The sequence below is a fragment of the Anabrus simplex genome, chromosome 10 (genome assembly GCF_040414725.1).
Source record: "Anabrus simplex isolate iqAnaSimp1 chromosome 10, ASM4041472v1, whole genome shotgun sequence".
NCBI classification, from domain to species: Eukaryota; Metazoa; Arthropoda; class Insecta; order Orthoptera; family Tettigoniidae; genus Anabrus; species Anabrus simplex.
In genome coordinates this window covers 72205391-72223068 of record NC_090274.1, presented here as the reverse complement: position 1 = coordinate 72223068, position 17678 = coordinate 72205391, and the positions used below count along the sequence as shown (strand labels likewise).

The window sequence follows — 17678 nt, the reverse complement described above, 5'->3', positions numbered from 1 at the left end:
TCAGTCCGTGTGACGCGCCACGCACAATGGCTAGCCCCAGTCCTGGTTTGACTGACAGTAACGTACTTGGAATATTGTATAATTCAGATGAGAGTTTAGTCGGAAGTAGTAGTGGCAGTATGAGTAGCAGTGATAATGAAAAAGATGATGTGGCTGTGCCAGATGCAGTGGTAAATGATGAGAGTGACGATGAGGAGGAACCAGTACTTGGAAATTTTGTGTAGGAGACTACAGTATGGATAATTATACAGGTCAGAGGGAAGTTTTCAACAGTGAATTTGGATTCCTAAATTCTCTAATAATATAATATTCAGACAAGTCACAGGGACAAACATCGAGCAGTTATCTTATCGGGTTCAGCTGGTGGAAGGTTTGTTTACAAAATACGCTTGTTCGGCCGGGGAACGAAATATTTAAGGCCGGCACACATCAGATACAGTTCCAAGGTTGGAGGAAAGACATTTTATCAGGAAATTACCACCCAAGAGTGAGAAATTCAAACCTTAGTGACGTTGTACCGTGTGTTCAAAACACGGCGAAAAGAAGAAGTCTGTGTACTGCTGCCAGGAGTGTGACTTGGGTCTCTGTCTCGAAGAGTGCTTCGACCTGTATCACACGAAACTAAATTACTAAGGTAAAGTGAAACAATTATGTAATCATCTGCATGTACATAGTTCTGTAACAAGGAATTCCAAATTTCGTGAATATCCGGCCAACCTTATACTTGTAGTAACGCTTTAAGTTAATCAATGTATTTCAGTCGTGCGTATTTGAAATCTCATCCGGCCGCGGGGAAGGAAGCTCTTTAAATGGCTGCGACACTGAGGGGTTAATGTTGCTGCAAAATAATTGCAAATTCAGCAGCAAACTGTGAAGTGAACGAACAATTTTTGCTGATACATTACTTGAAAGACTTTTTAATAATTATTTGACAAAGCATGGCCGCTACTGACCATTTCTAACATACTTAAGACCCAAACAGTGCTCACGAATGGTGCTCACAGGGCGAACCACGTGACCTTGCCGCGGTGGGGAGGCTTGCGTGTCCCAATGATGCAGATAGCCGAGCCGCAGGTGCAACCATATCGGATGGGTATCTGTTGAGAGACCAGACTAACGAATGGTTCATCGAAAGGGGGGGTAGCAGCCTTTCGGTAGTTGCAAGGGCGCCAGTCTCGATGATTGACTGATACGGCCTTGTAATAATACTCAACATGGCTTAGCTGTGTTGGATACTGCTACACAGCTGAAAGCAACGGGAAACTACAGCCGTAGCTACCTCCCGAGGACATGCAGCTCTCTCTGTATGAATGATGTACTGATGATGGCTTCCTCCCGGGTAAAATATTCCGGAGGTAAACTAGTCCCCCATTCGGATCTCCAGGTGGGGACTACACGAGAGGGGGCGATCATCAGGAAGATGGATACTGACATTCTGCGAGTCGGAGCGTGGAATGTTAGAAGTTTGAATCGTTGTGGTAGGTTAGAGAATCTGAAAAGGGAGATGAATAGGCTAAAGTTAGATGTAGTTGGCATAAGTGAAGTACGTTGGCAGGAAGAACAAGATTTTTGGTCAGGCGACTACCGAATTATCAACACAAAATCAAACAGAGGAAATGCAGGAGTTGGTTTAATAATGAATAAGAAAATAGGGCAGCGGGTAAGCTACTACGACCAGCATAGTGAAAGAATTATTAGGCATAGATATCAAGGATAATTTAATAAAAAACCACCTATTCAATACTTTCCACGTTTAATGTGGTTATTATCTACATGATTTTATGTAGACTTATTTGGTCAGGTACATGTTTCACCCATTATTTTGGGCATCTTCAGCCTGTAAACAACCTTTAGGTCAATGTTTGGGACCTTTTTAACCAATATAAACATACCTATATATACACTATATACAACATATACAATATATACAAACATAAGTTAATACAGTTAAGTTTTTTGGTCCTAATCTATCTAATATGGAAAATGTCCAAAACTAAAATGGATCTTCTTTTCGGTGAAGAGGATTGCATATCAGGGTTTATGTGACCCCTGTAACATATTAAGTTCTTGACGTATCGTGTCTGGTGACAGGATGTGTCGTCAACAATAAGTGGAGATTTGAACTGATTGTAGGTTGGTCAAGATTGAAAATATAAATTTAAATGTGTTTTAACTTGGCAGTTCTATTCTGGTTAACTTAAAATGTTCAAAACTAAAAATAAAATGAAACGGATCTTCTTTTTTGAGAAGGGGTTGTATTAAAACTGGTGCTTGTTTGACCCACGATTTTCATTTTCATGTTCTTGACGTAACTAATATTTAAATGTGTTGTCATGTACAAGTGGAGATTTAAAAGCCGATTGTTGTAGGTAGACTGGTCAAAAACGTTGTGAATGAAACTTTAAAGAAGCACAATATCAATATAGCCTTCAGGACAGTTAACACTAATCGAAACATATTTTTTAACCACAACAAGGTCAATCACAATAGCAAACATTATTCAAGGTCCGGCATATATAAACTAACATGTACACAATGTGATTTTTCTTATATCGGACAGACTGGCCGCAGCTTTATCACGAGATATCTGGAACATTATAACGCTCAAAAACACAATAAGTACTCAGCGATGAGCCAACATATGAGAGAAACGGGCCATCACTTTACATCCATAGAGAAAGATCTTACCATCATTAGAAGCATAGGTAAAGGGAAATTAATGAATGAACTGGAAAACCTACACATCTTTTTAGACCAAACCTACAATAAAAATAAAAATCTCAACGACGTCAATGAAATTAAAAATCCTTTGTACGAATTAACACCTAGATTAATTAATATCGTGAATTCAGATCAAAACAAAATCCCTCAATTATTTAAATCTCCACACTCAAATGCTTCATCCATCATGCCAAAAGTTAAACCCGCCCATATTGCTTCTAGAAACTCCCGTCCAGCAACAGCACACACGCCCATAGACCAGCCTACCCCCACTCTCCCTCCATGCCCCGCCCCTCCATTACCGCACCAGTACAACACCAGGAGTAGAAATGGTGATAAGACGGGCGCTGCCGGAACAGACAGGTCCATCTAGTATTAACTGCACAAGTAAGTCATTTTACAGTTAAGAGGTGTTAATTTAATACATTTTATCACAACGCGTACTCAAAATTTTTAATTCAAAATTATTTTTCTACTTCATTACAGATATTCTTAAGATCCCTCCCAAAGACCAAGCAACACATCAACGGGAACAATTTTCACACAAGACTGTATCAAGTGTCTAGGATGTTTCTTCCCAATTAAGCAGCAGAAAAAAACTATGAAACAGCTAAATATTGTACTCTTGTCAATTCCTTGACGTTACACGAGACCCAAAGTCAAGACGCTAACAGTTTCATTCACAACGTTTTTGACCAGTCTACCTACAACAATCGGCTTTTAAATCTCCACTTGTGCATGACAACACATTTAAATATTAGTTACGTCAAGAACATGAAAATGAAAATCGTGGGTCAAACAAGCACCAGTTTTAATACAACCCCTTCTCAAAAAAGAAGATCCGTTTCATTTTATTTTTAGTTTTGAACATTTTAAGTTAACCAGAATAGAACTGCCAAGTTAAAACACATTTAAATTTATATTTTCAATCTTGACCAACCTACAATCAGTTCAAATCTCCACTCATTGTTGACGACACATCCTGTCACCAGACACGATACGTCAAGAACTTAATATGTTACAGGGGTCACATAAACCCTGATATGCAATCCTCTTCACCGAAAAGAAGATCCATTTTAGTTTTGGACATTTTCCATATTAGATAGATTAGGACCAAAAAACTTAACTGTATTAACTTATGTTTGTATATAATGTATATGTTGTATATAGTGTATATATAGGTATGTTTATATTGGTTAAAAAGGTCCCAAACCTTGACCTAAAGGTTGTTTACAGGCTGAAGATGCCCAAAATAATGGGTGAAACATGTACCTGACCAAATAAGTCTACATAAAATCATGTAGATAATAACCACATTAAACGTGGAAAGTATTGAATAGGTGGTTTTTTATTAAATTATCCTTGATATCTATGCCTAACGTCATCTTCAATACGGAACAATAATGAGAGTTGTTACTTGAAAGAATTATTGTCGTCAAGATAGACACCAAACCAATGCCCACCACAATAGTGCAGGTTTATATGCCTACTAGTTCAGCGGATGATGAAGAAATCGAAAGAATATATGAGGAGATAGAAGATTTAATACAATATGTAAAAGGTGACGAGAATCTAATTGTGATGGGAGACTGGAATGCAGTGGTAGGCCAAGGAAGAGAAGGTAGTACAGTAGGAGAATTTGGATTGGGACAAAGGAACGAAAGAGGAAGTCGGCTGGTTGAATTCTGCACTGATCATAATTTAGTCCTTACCAATACTTGGTTCAAACACCACAAACGACGGCTGTATACGTGGACGAGACCTGGAGACACTGGAAGGTATCAAATAGACTTCATTATGATTAGGCAGAGATTCAGAAACCAGGTGTTGGATTGCAAAACTTTCCCAGGAGCAGACGTGGACTCTGACCACAACTTGTTGGTCATGAAATGCCATCTGAAGTTGAAGAAATTGAAGAAAGGAAAGAATGCAAAAAGATGGGATCTAGACAAGTTGAAAGAAAAGAGTGTGAGGGATTGTTTCAAGGAACATGTTGCACAAGGACTAAATGAAAAGGCTAAAGGAAACACTATAGAGGAAGAGTGGAGAGTCATGAAAAATGAGGTCAGTAGGGCTGCTGAAGAAATGTTAGGAAGGAAGAAAAGATCAACTAAGAATCAGTGGATAACTCAGGAGATACTAGACCTGATTGATGAACGACGAAAATACAAGAATGCTAGAAATGAAGAGGGCAGAAAGGAATACAGGCGATTAAAGAATGAAGTGGATTGACAGTGCAAGGTAGCTAAGGAAGAATGGCTGAAGGAGAAATGCAAGGATGTCGAAGGCTGTATGGTCCTGGGAAAGGTAGATGCTGCATACAGGAAAATCAAGGAAACCTTTGGAGAAAGGAACTCTAGGTGTATGAATATTAAGAGCTCAGATGGAAAACCACTTCTAGGGAAAGAAGACAAAGCAGAAAGATGGCAGGAGCATATCCAACAGTTGTATCAAGGTAAAGATATAGATAATTTGGTTCTGGAACATGAAGAGGCTGTTGATGCTGATGAAATGGGAGATCCAATTTTGAGGTCGGAGTTTGACAGAGCTGTGAGAGACCTCAATAGGAACAAGGCACCTGGAATTGATGACATTCCCTCTGAATTACTGACTGCCTTAGGCGAAACCAGCATGGCAAGGTTATTTCATTTAGTGTGCAGGACAGGAGAAGTCCCATCCGATTTTCGGAAGAATGTTGTTATACCTATTCCCAAGAAAGCCGGTGCTGACAGGTGTGAAAACTACCGCACCATTAGTTTAGTATCTAATGCCTGCAAAATTTTAACACGTATTATTTACAGAAGAATGGAAAAACAAGTTGAAGCTGAGTTGGGAGAAGATCAATTTGGCTTCAGAAGAAATGTAGGAACACGTGAAGCTATCCTGACTTTACGTCTGATCTTAGAGGATCGAATCAAGAAGGACAAGCCCACGTACATGGCATTCGTAGATCTAGAAAAGGCATTCGATAATGCTGATTGGACCAAGCTATTTATGATTCTGAAGATGATAGGGATCAGATACCGAGAACGAAGAATTATCACAAAAATCAGTCTGCAGTGATAAGAATCGAGGGCTTTGAAAAAGAAGCAGCAATCCAGAAAGGAGTGAGGCAAGGCTGCAGTTTGTCCCCTCTCCTTTTCAATGTTTACATAGAACAGGCAGTAAAGGAAATCAAAGAGAAATTTGGAAAGGGAATCACAGTCCAAGGAGAAGAAATCAAAACCTTGAGATTTGCCGATGATATTGTTATTTTATCTGAGACTGCAGAAGATCTCGAGAAGTTGCTGAATGGTATGGATGAAGTCTTGGGTAAGGAGTACAAGATGAAAATAAATAAGTCCAAAACAAAAGTAATGGAGTGCAGTCGAACGAAGGCAGGTGATGCAGGAAATATTAGATTAGGAAATGAAGTCTTAAAGGAAGTAGATGAATATTGTTACTTGGGTAGTAAAATAACTAACGATGGCAGAAGTAAGGAGGACATAAAATGCAGACTAGCACAAGCAAGGAAGAGCTTTCTTAAGAAAAGAAATTTGCTCACTTCAAACATTGATATCGGAATTAGAAAGATGTTTTTGAAGACTTTCGTGTGGAGCGTGGCATTGTATGGAAGTGAAACATGGACGATAACTGGCTCAGAAAGAAAGAGAATAGAAGCTTTTGAAATGTGGTGTTACAGAAGAATGCTGAAGGTGAGATGGATAGATCGAATCACGAATGAAGAGATACTGAATCGAATTGGTGAGAGGAGATCAATTTGGCTAAATTTGACGAGAAGGAGAGATAGAATGATAGGACACATCTTAAGACACCCAGGACTTGTTCAGCTAGTTTTTGAAGGAAGTGTAGGTGGTAAGAACGGTAGGGGTAGAACAAGATACGAATATGACAAGCAGATTAGAGCAGGTGTAGGATGCAATAGTTACGTAGAAATGAAAAGGTTAGCACAGGATAGGGTGGCATGGAGAGCTGCATCAAACCAGTCTATGGGCTGATGACTCAAACAACAACAACAACAACATTGAGAATGCACGTAATTTTTGTAAAGTAGAGAGCATGTTGCATGAATTATGCTGATTTTGCAACTGCAATTGTTATGGATGCAAATATCGACTTAACTTATTTTTTTCATAACAATTCTTTCAGACAAGCTTAGTCTTACAGAACACAACATAACTTTCTTTTCACAGGTTTATTTTGAAAATTAAAATGTCTTTTCTCCTAATGCCACCACCACCATCACCACGTATTCACTAGAAAGAATAGTTCACTGTCATGAAATGAATCCAGGTTGCACGATCCCTGGTAATCCTTTACGTTGTTCTTAGCTGTTGCACGAGTCTTTCCAATTTACATGAGAGCGTGTTAGTGTCCGTTTACTAAAATGTAGCAGCACACCAAGGGACCGGCAGGAAGGAGGTACATTTGTATCTCAGAATTATTGCCACTAAGCGGATATTCATCAATGTATAAATCTGCAGAGAAAGCCTTTTATTTTGAAGTAAATGAAACTAATTTAAATGAAATGACATAGCTTGTACATATACAAAGGTTGATTCAGAAGCCATGGCATAGATGTTTTATATTCTGAAAATGAGCCAACGTAAACATACAATATATACATTTGAAAGCATGTTTCACGAACTTCCTTATGCTGACGGCAGATGGAGTATGGGTTAATCATTCTAGCCACGATCATGCTCCCAATGTCAGTTGTCTGATGACAGCAGTGCATAATGGGAATAATCAAAGTCGAGTAGCATTCACGTATCTTAGTCCATGTGGCTTAAATCTTACAGCCAAAGTGAAGTAGCCATAGTGTAAGAAACATTCTGAACGAACAAGACATTGAACAAAAATTCTGATGTGAGGTAGTGCAGAATGTAACTTAAAGAAGTTAATAGTTTTTATAAGTTCGAAGTTAGATTTTTAACGTAGAATTTTGAATATATATATATATAAGGCTTGATAAAATAACCCTTTACTGCATACTGTTGCCCTCAGGCAAAATATAACTTTTCACCTATATAAATGGATACAGAGGTAGTTTTACGGCACACCTTCAACTGTACATTCAACTAAACACATGTACCAGTGATGCCTTGTTCATTTTTACATAAAATAAGACAAAACAGCCCTACAACCACATAAAATAAGACAAAACAGCCCTACAACCAAAGGTACTCCTTCCACCCAGTCAACACCAACGCATACCAACCACTGTTTATTTTACGTGGGCCCTCCCCATCACGTTACCACAGGCTTCAGGAGTACCTCTGGCTCAATCTCAAAGACATTACCGACCTACGGTCGTGCAAGTATACTCGCGCCCTGCAATACGTACCCATGGCCAGTAGGCAGTAATTTTTGGTCTTAGAATGTTAAAAAGCTTAGCGTAAAATCGTGAAAAATCATATATATACCCCGTTATGGCAATCCACATCACATACAAGTGTTAAGCTATTAGCCCCAGTTAAGAATTGCTGGCAAATCTAAAACTGCGAGTAAGTTGAACATTGAAATTTTCTTCACCAAATGAAAACGAAAAAAGTACACGTTATATTCGACTTGATTTTGTTTTCAGTTTGTATACCGCCATTGAAAAACTCTTCAGTCTATTGAACTCACAAGTTAAATATAAATATTACATTATAACATACCTGAAAAAAGAAAAAACCCCACATTATCAAAGAAGGAATCATCACCATCATTAACGTCCCACTCCAGTCGCCCGGGTGTGGTTAACAAGCCTCCTCCGCTCCTTTCTCTCCTTCCACTTTTCATGCTCCATTACTTTCACCACATCCAATCCAGCTTCTCTAATGTCCTTCCAACTCTGATCCATCCACCTTCTTCTCAGCCTTCCAACTAGTCTCTTTCCCTTAACTTCTCTTTCCAATTCCCTTCTTGCTACCTGTTCCTTTACCATTCTTTTTACATGTCCGAACCATTTCAGTCTTGCTCCCTGTATCTTCTGTACTAACAGTTCTATATTTAGCTCTTCTCTGATTTTAATATTTTGAATTCTATCTCTTCTTGTCTTTTTAAATGATGTTCTTAAAATTTCATTTCCACTGCTTGGATCTTTCTATCTTGTCTCTTATTAGTTACCAGCGTTTCTAGTCCGTCTGTTACAACTGGTATGAAATACTGTTTATATAATGTTAATTTTGTTCTCTTGGGTACTTTGTCATCCCATAAAAGCTCTCTGACTTGATGATAAAATGTTGTAACTTTACTTAGTCTTGTTATTAATTTCATTTTAAATTTAATGAACTTCCATTAATAATGCTACCCAGATATGTAAAGTGTTCTACATTCGCTAACCGTTCTTCGTCCATGTTCACTTGGCTTCTCTTTTCCACAGTGCATGACTACAGTTTTCTTTTTACTAATTACCATTCCAAACTCCTTCAGATTTTCATTCCAAATGTCCAGTCTCGTTTGTACTTCCTTTTCTCCCTTTTCCCATATCACCACATCATCTGCAAATACCAAAGCATTCACTTCATCACTACTGATACTCTGTTTTACACGTTTTATGATTTCATCCATCAATATAATAAACAATAATGGCGACAGTGCACTTCCTTGCTTGAGACATTTTTTTTTGAAAAAAATGTATCAGTCACCACTCCCCACTTGTACATTTATCTTATAAACATGATACTGTACAGGCTTTTGGGCTTATGCCGTGTAAAGAAAATAAGGTGAAATTCTTTATGTTTCGCAGAGAACTGTGCTTTGCGTCCTCAGAAGAAATCTTGACTGTCCACGAGAAAGACATCTTAAACATTGTGAAACGTAAAGAATTTCACCTTATTTTCTTGACACGGCATAAGCCCAAAAGCCTATACAGTATCATGTCTATAAGTACAGGCCGTGAAAGCATGAATGGCAACATTTTTATCTTGTTAATTAATGATTTTTGGTACATTCCTTTCCAGTGGGCATTCCCATACATGTTTTCTCTTAACCGTATAGTAAGCTTTTTCTAAATCCAAAAATATGAATATGATTTCCTTGTTCCTTTCCAGATGTTTGACCATTATCGTTCGCAATGTAAATATCAAGTCTACTGTTGATCTATTTGGTCAAAAGCCATATTGTTCTTCCTTTAACTGTGTTTCTATTTTATATATATATATATATTTTGCTATTTGCTTTACGTCGCACAGACACAGATAGGTCTTATGGCGACGATGGGATAGGATAGGCCTAGGAATTGGAAGGAAGCGGGCGTGGCCCTAATTAAGGTACAGCCCCAGCATTTGCTTGGTGTGAAATGGGAAACCATGGAAAACCATCTTCAGGGCTGCCGACAGTGGGACTCCAACCCACTATCTCCCGATTACTGGATACTCGCCACACTTAAGCGACTGCAGCTATCGAGCTCAGTGTTTCTATTATATACCTCAGTCTTTTGTCTATGACTTTCTCCATTTTTTTTAGCCCATTTCCTTTCTTGGACAGTGGTACAATACTTCCTTGTTGCCAATCTTCAAGTGTCCTCTCATCCTTCCATATGGCAATGAGGGCTCTGTATAGCCACTGTAGTCCAATGCTTCAAGCTGCCTTAATATTATCAGCACTGAATATTCATCCTTTCCACTAGCTTTACCTTTGGTCATTGCTTTCACTGCCTTTTGAAGTTCCAACCATGTTATCAGTTTCTCTTCTTTTTTTACATCTATTATTTTCATTTTCTTATCTCCTTCTTCCTCTCAGCAGTCATCCTCATTATAAAGTTTTTCAAAATACTTTGTCATCATCTTCTGAAGACCCTTTTCGTCATGTAACATGGATCCATCTTCTCTCTCTCATGTCTTGATTTTTTTGTGATTTCTTCTTTTCGATTTTATTACTCTGTATAACAGTTTCTGATTCTGTCGACTATCTTGCTCAATTTTGTAGTAAACTCTCCCCAACATTTCTCCTTTTTTTTTCCCCTAGGTGCTCCTCTTTACATGTAGTTTCAATCTTTTGTATTCCACAAACCTTTCTATCTTATTCTCATCCCTGATACGCATTAAAGAAGGAATAAAAATACAAAATATTAAACAAAGAATGACATGTTTCGTTCTTAAAAGAACATCAGATTCTATCAAGTCACACTCAGTATTTGGAAATATTTATGTTCATTTCTATCCAAACACATAGGAATTTGAAATATGGAACTTGTCTACACAGATTGTGACCATGTTGGTGCAGTACTACAATATACAGACAATTCTGCTATAAAAACATTCTCTAATTGAAAATAATCAGCCCGAATTATCAACAATGGGCGTGGGGACAGGCAATACAACCAACATTACCTCTTGTCTGTAAAGCTCACGAGAAGCAAAATACAACTAATTAAGGGCTAATATGAAATTTTTTCATGTGCTGACCAATTGAAAAACCCAATCCACTGCAACTCTCTCTTTGGTACTTACGTGCAGGAACTGGCCTTCCGAGACACCATCACGATACAAGATGATCCGATGAGGCTTGTAACCACCCGTACTTTTGTAGAACATGATCAGCAGCTCCCTGGAATCAGAAATCTCTTAAGGGGCCCATAGACGTGCAATATTATTGCGCAAAATGGACTGTACAATATATTGTTAGCTGCCCACAGACGTACAGTATTATTGCACAACAATCAGGTTTGTGCAATAAATAGAATCGTGTGGAGATAATATTGATGGTTGTGCAATATATTGTGCAAAGCTGTCATAGACGTACAATATGCGTGGAAATATATAGTCAGTCCATGCCGGTATTCTGTTTGGTGAACACACTTTTCTGCATCACGAAGCCGCTTGACTTCCTTCCGGAAGTTTTTAAGTAACTTCTTGCTTGTCGGCATTCGTTTTTTCCGCGATATTTCTCAAAAGTACCTCGTTCTGTTCGCCTTCTTTAAAACGTGATTACTGTAATCATTGCTCTTAACGTCCCATAGTGCCGGAAGGCCGTGCTACACTTCGATAACTCCAAAATGAACTTTTTCTCCTCCTGTGTTTCTTCCATAACTATCCGTTCTCCCCCACTTGTTGATACCAGCTGGTGGGAGGACGGGATATTGCACAATATTGTCAACACACGACACAGTATTTTGTGATTTGCGCAATATATTTCAAACTGTTTTTGATTTCGTACAATATATTGCACAACCCTTCAATACTAAATACACACTATCAGTTATATTGCACAAACTCCGATATTGCGCAATAATATTGCACGTCTATGGGCCCCTCTACATTATCAGAGGCATGAGAGAGAGAGAGAGAGAGAGAGAGAGAGAGAGAGAGAGAGAGAGAGAGAGAGATTTGATTTTACAGCCAACGTAGAAACACAGTTTATTACAGTATATACACATAACGTCCACATATCCGTTTTCTCTGGATTAGATTAGAATCATAAATGTTATTTTCTCAGAGGTACTATTTAGATATGAACGGAAGCATCACGTTCAACGGGGAGTACTTAAAAACTACACTCGGCACACTGATGATAGCGTGCTGCTTGAAAAACATTTCGATCCCCAATTTTTCAACCGAGTCAGGGCTAAGTCTTGATCTTTAACATCAAGAAAACCACGTACTTTCTCATTAGTAAAGCTCGCAGCTTATACATACTTTAAAAACTGCGAGATTGGAGATGTAGTCCTGCCACTTGATGTTCATGATAGAATACAATTTGTGCTGGTGAAAATGTTCAAGTTATTTAAGATCGCGATGGTATATGGCCCATGCTACTGGACTGAACACAAGCAATGGAAAGAGTCAACAAAATCTAGTCTGTTACTTGTGTATGGTATAGAAGTTTTCCAACTCAACAATCCACTTCCAATAGAGTATAGTGTGTTTTATGTAGCCTACAAATTTCTGATGAATGACTTCTTGCATAAAAGTGAACGAAAACAAAAACTGAATCCTACAGATTGTGGCTGGTTTTGGCAAAGCTCGCAATCCTATCATTCAACTTCTTTATGTCGGAACCATTCTGGACTTAGCAATTAGTCAGAGATGGTCTGGTGGCAATCGATCCTCCGTAAGTACATCCCAGGTCCGATGGCTTATATTTGTCAGTATCTTGGTTTGTTTAAGCTGGTAAATGTCTCAAAAGGGCACAGAGGTGACAGAAGAAAAAAAAAAAAAGCAGTAATTGATTACTTTCTGGTGGAAAGGACAGATCGCAAACGCTTGATGGATGAAACAGCTTTACCAGGAGAAGCATTCAATCAAGATCATACGAGTTGTAATGGCAAAAATGAAGAGTGGGGAAAACGGAAAAATTAAAGGAGATAAAATACAGCCAAAACTGGTTAGGGCATTTCTGTGAGGATCAAAAAGAAACCCGCCATAAAGAGGGAATATTCCAAAAAATGAAAAACAATTTTGCTGATAAAGGTTAGGTTTGAACAATAAAGAAATATGATGAATCATGCTAGTCTGCATGTTATTTTGTCCTTACTTCTGCATGGTTACTTATTTTACTACCCAAGTAACAATATTCATCTACTTCCTTTAAGGCTTAATTTCCTAATCAAATATTACCTACATCACCTGACTAGGTACGACTGCACTCCATTACTTTTGTTTAGGACTTTTCGTACTCCTTACTCATTCAGCATTTCTCCAGACCTTGGCTGGGTATGTTGTTAATCACTCTTCTAAAATTTTTAGTGTTCGCCTTGCGCCCATTCTCTACGTGACAATAATCAAAGTACATTTTCAGTTCTCTCTGAAATAACAGACTACGGTTCAAGCAATAATGAAGTGTTTTTAACACACCTTCGAAAAGTACATGTGACATTCTTTTCCAGGCCGAGAAAGTAATTCGTGAAAAACTGAACTCAAAATCGATGTGGGGCGAAATATTTTTTGATTGCATCGATTCTATAGACAAAATTTCAGTTGACCCTTTAGAGGAGCTGGCTGTTGTCTTCAACATGTTATGGATATAATCCCCAGACTTGTTTATCATTATCTTCAGAATGAAAGAAATTCAGCAAGATTTACAGTCTTGAACATCCGCCAAATCTTCACACAAGCTTTCGAAAGTCCAGTAACCGACAAACTGAGTTGGTAAGTAGGGTATTGCCTTTAAATAGTTCAAGGGTGTTTGTCTTAATATGCTGGGAGTTATGTGTTATTTATGTATATGTACACTCTAGTAACTTGTGCTTTTCGCAACATGTAATGAAGGACATAGCTCTTATTTCCGTGTATGATATTTTTCCATTGTTCTCGCTGTGGTATTTTAATTGTAATATCTCATTAAAAAAAAAAAGACAGTGTATATACTTATTAGTTACGGAGTAATACGTATCCTGGTCACCATTCCTAAGACCACCTGATCGGTACTGCGGACCTACCACACACTAGCGCTGCCTGGCTGGGCGCGATTGAAGTCGATGAGTCCTCACACTTGTTATTCTATTCGTCATGGTACAGCCCCAGCATTTGCCTGGTGTGAAGATGGGAAACCACGGAAAACCATCTTCAGGGTTGCCGACAATGAGGTTCGAACCCACTACTTCCCGGATGCAAGCTCAAAGCTTTGTGCCCCTAACTGCATGGCCAACTCCCCTGGTGAACTATATATGTCGCTTACAGTTATGTTTAAAGTTGTCACAGGAAAGTCCAACATCCGGGTGTTTTGCACACGTTTCAGTGTTTACCTTCTACACTTAAGAAAATACAAAAATACAATAGAAGTCCGTTATAGCGAGAATTCATAATAGCGAAAAATTTACTCTCTATAGTGGATTGTAGTTATATCCAATTTTTGTATTAAAAAAAAAAAAAAAACCCATACACATTAAATTCAGTATGAAATGGCAATCGGTTTGTTCAAAATTTGAGTTTTCCCACATAATATCCACACTGCAGCTAGTTTGTTGTTTTTTGAAATCAGATACTACGAGAAAGTGTGTGTTTAATTTCATTCTGAAAAATGAAATGTTAACCGTATTTCTCCGAATCCAAGATGACTCCCACTTTTTCTTCAAAAAATTTAATCCGGCTTAAAAAGTGCTTTGTAAAATCATATGGATATCTTTTCTTATACAGTACGCATGTTTAGGCTGTACATGCCGAACACTGGTTTTAGTTGTGCCGTATTTTTTTGGCTTTTTGCGGCAGTACAATTACGCTTTCATTTCAGCGGTTTTAATAACCATTAACTTAAAATTGTCATCATAATATCGAAGGGAACTCGTTGAAAATTTGCCGGCAATACACATTCCACGCGTCTCTACAATATGACGATCCACCAGGAAAATATTCTTGCTTACCATAAAACTGTTACTTTCACTCAGCGTCAGATATAACTGGCTGCAGATACACGCCAACTTCAGCGGCTAGCGATGTATAGGTCTTAATCGCGGACTTTGAAAGTCAACGAACGAGTTTATTGCGCGGCGGTATGGCAATTACGCCCATGCATTTTTGTGCACATACCTCACAATTTCATCTTCAACTTCTTAAAAAGGCGTCCTTGTTGCGGGCCACTGAATGCATTTTTCGTGCAGCACTAATGTTTATGCTATCCTTGTCTTCACGGTAACGCTGAATGTGGGCTTTAATGAGGGCTATGCCGTATTTTCTTGCAGCTGCACAATTATTATACATTTCCGAGTGTTTAATAGCCATTAACTTAAAATTAGCATCATAACATTGACAAGAACCCGTCGAGAATTTTCCAGCAATACCTGTTCCACGTATCTTTACAATACGACGATCCATCACGAAAATATTCCTGCTGTCTATAAAACTTAATTTTACTAAGCGTCAGGTACAGCAGACGCGTTATAACTGCCACTGATAGCCGTGGCCTTTGTAAGAATTCGAAGGCTCGCATGTTTTGATGCCATTCTGCAGATTTGAGGAACGGTTTTGTAGAGGATAATAGAATGTCATTCTATCTTGACTTTTTTCCGAGATCCAGTGACGTTACACATAGGCACTGTACGACCGGTCACCGTGGCTAGCGATGTAGGCCTATGATAAAGAGGCAGTCATTTATTGTCAACGATTTTTGTGTGTGCGCGCGCGCGGGGAGGTGAAAAGAAACAGCGTGGTTACTGCGGTATTTGCCAGGCCCTTGAATTTTCACACGAGATTCTGAGAAAAAAATGTCGTCTTGGATTTGAAGAAATACAGTGAAACCTCGATTCTCCGTTTTTGGAGGGACCTGGGAAAAAAAACGTACGATACGGGAAATCGGAAAATCCGGGAACGAATTAAAACCGTCAACAGTTTGACTGTACTTCACAGTAATGAAATATATATCATTTTATTTGTACAAAAACGCCTGCATTAAATACATTAGTTTAAAAACTTCATATTTTAAATTCAGTTTTACCGAGAAACTTCGTCACTTTCCCGTGAAAACGTCTTTCAGGCAAGCAACTTTCATCAGTGAAGCTCATCGAAAAATATTCTACTAAATAAGTTATCAGAATTATATTGATATCTAAGAAATTTAAAACCACATCTGAGACTCCAGTTTCACTATTGCTGCCGATCGGGAAAACAACATTATAATCCAGTCACTTAATTGAAGACTTAAAAACGTCTACGGTAGCTACCTCTGTTTTTTTACCTTGAATAAATCTAACTGGAACAGGTACAGTTATTTACAGTAATCGTTATCTGACGACAGTCTCATGTAAATTAGAAGACTTCGTTTTAATAACCTAAAAAAGAACAATGTAACTTATTTATCAGTAAAGGTTTTCGTGCTGTATTACGAACTTACGGCGTTAAATTTAACTTCGAGTTCTCCCATGTTTTAGGCCTCGGTACTTTCCATTAATGATTTTTTTTACCGATAAACAGGCGAGAAATGTGGCTTGCATGATAGGCATAATTACTGGTACAGTTCACATGAACCTACCTGTGGTATTATAGTTAGGAAAGATCGCTGAAAACACGTAAATAAGCATAGGTTGTAAAAGGTCCAGTCACATAATCAAGTAAGTTAATCACAACGCACAAATACAAAAATGATACCAAAATACATTAAATCCCAGAAGATGTAATGAAACACTCTCGCACTCACAAAAATAAAGTGTCACATCGCACACATATAGGTTACGTACTGCACACACAACACACACACAAAACACTTAAATTGCCATTTCTTCAGTCACAGAATACAGTAGTCACTTTGTAGTGAAACAGTCGTTAATCGTCAGTTGTTTTTTGTTTTGTCGTGCTTTAACACGGTACAGTGCTCCCTCAATATTTAAAACGTTCTGTAGTTCGCTGCTGTCTGTGTCATACGCAGTAATATAGTCGCGAATTTTGTCAAAGGCGGCTAATGCTTCTGCAAACGTTGGCAGGGGTTCAATTTCATCTTCGTCTTCCCCCTCGCTCGCGATCTCTTGCACGGCGCTTGCACTGGCTGTGGCAGTAGCATCATCACACAGCTGTTCTATGCTCTTTAAGCCGGCTTTACATTTACGAGTAACTTGTATACGAGCGCTCGTATACGAGTAGGAAACGCGTTTACATTTATGGTGCTTACTCGTATAAGAGTAGTTTCCAATATGGCTCCAAGCAGATGAAAACGTCTTACTATGACTGGTATCTTGCGGTTGTGTTTTAAAACAAGACAACAGAATGAAGCGAAAAAAGTCAGGAGCTTTTTGGGTTAAAGAATCCTTGAAGAAAAGACCCGTTTTTGGAATATAGGAACATTTATTAGCTGATTTATTAAACGAGGAAGGAGATGGTTATAGAGACTTCTTAAGGATGGATTTTAGTACATTTGAAATGTTGTACCTTTTGGTAAGTGGACGAAATGACTTTTATAATACCGGTACCGATATGCTAAATACTGGCATATTATTAGTAATTAATTTTTTCTAGGTTGCCCCTCATATCCCCAAAGAAAACACTCAGATAAGTTGTATCAATTCTTAGCTGAACTGGCAGTGACTTAGATTTTTAGCTACT

The 17678-nt window shown here is 38.3% G+C and overlaps 1 protein-coding gene across 1 annotated transcript in view; it reads right to left on the bottom strand.

Moving 5' to 3' along the window:
• The window catches only part of AGO1 (protein argonaute-2), a 327978-nt gene that overhangs the window by 67550 nt on the left and 242750 nt on the right, over positions 1-17678 (bottom strand). The window contains exon 15 of the mRNA XM_067155023.2: positions 11163-11259. Coding sequence (XP_067011124.1) covers positions 11163-11259 — 97 coding nt within the window. The remainder of the gene's footprint in view (positions 1-11162; positions 11260-17678) is intronic.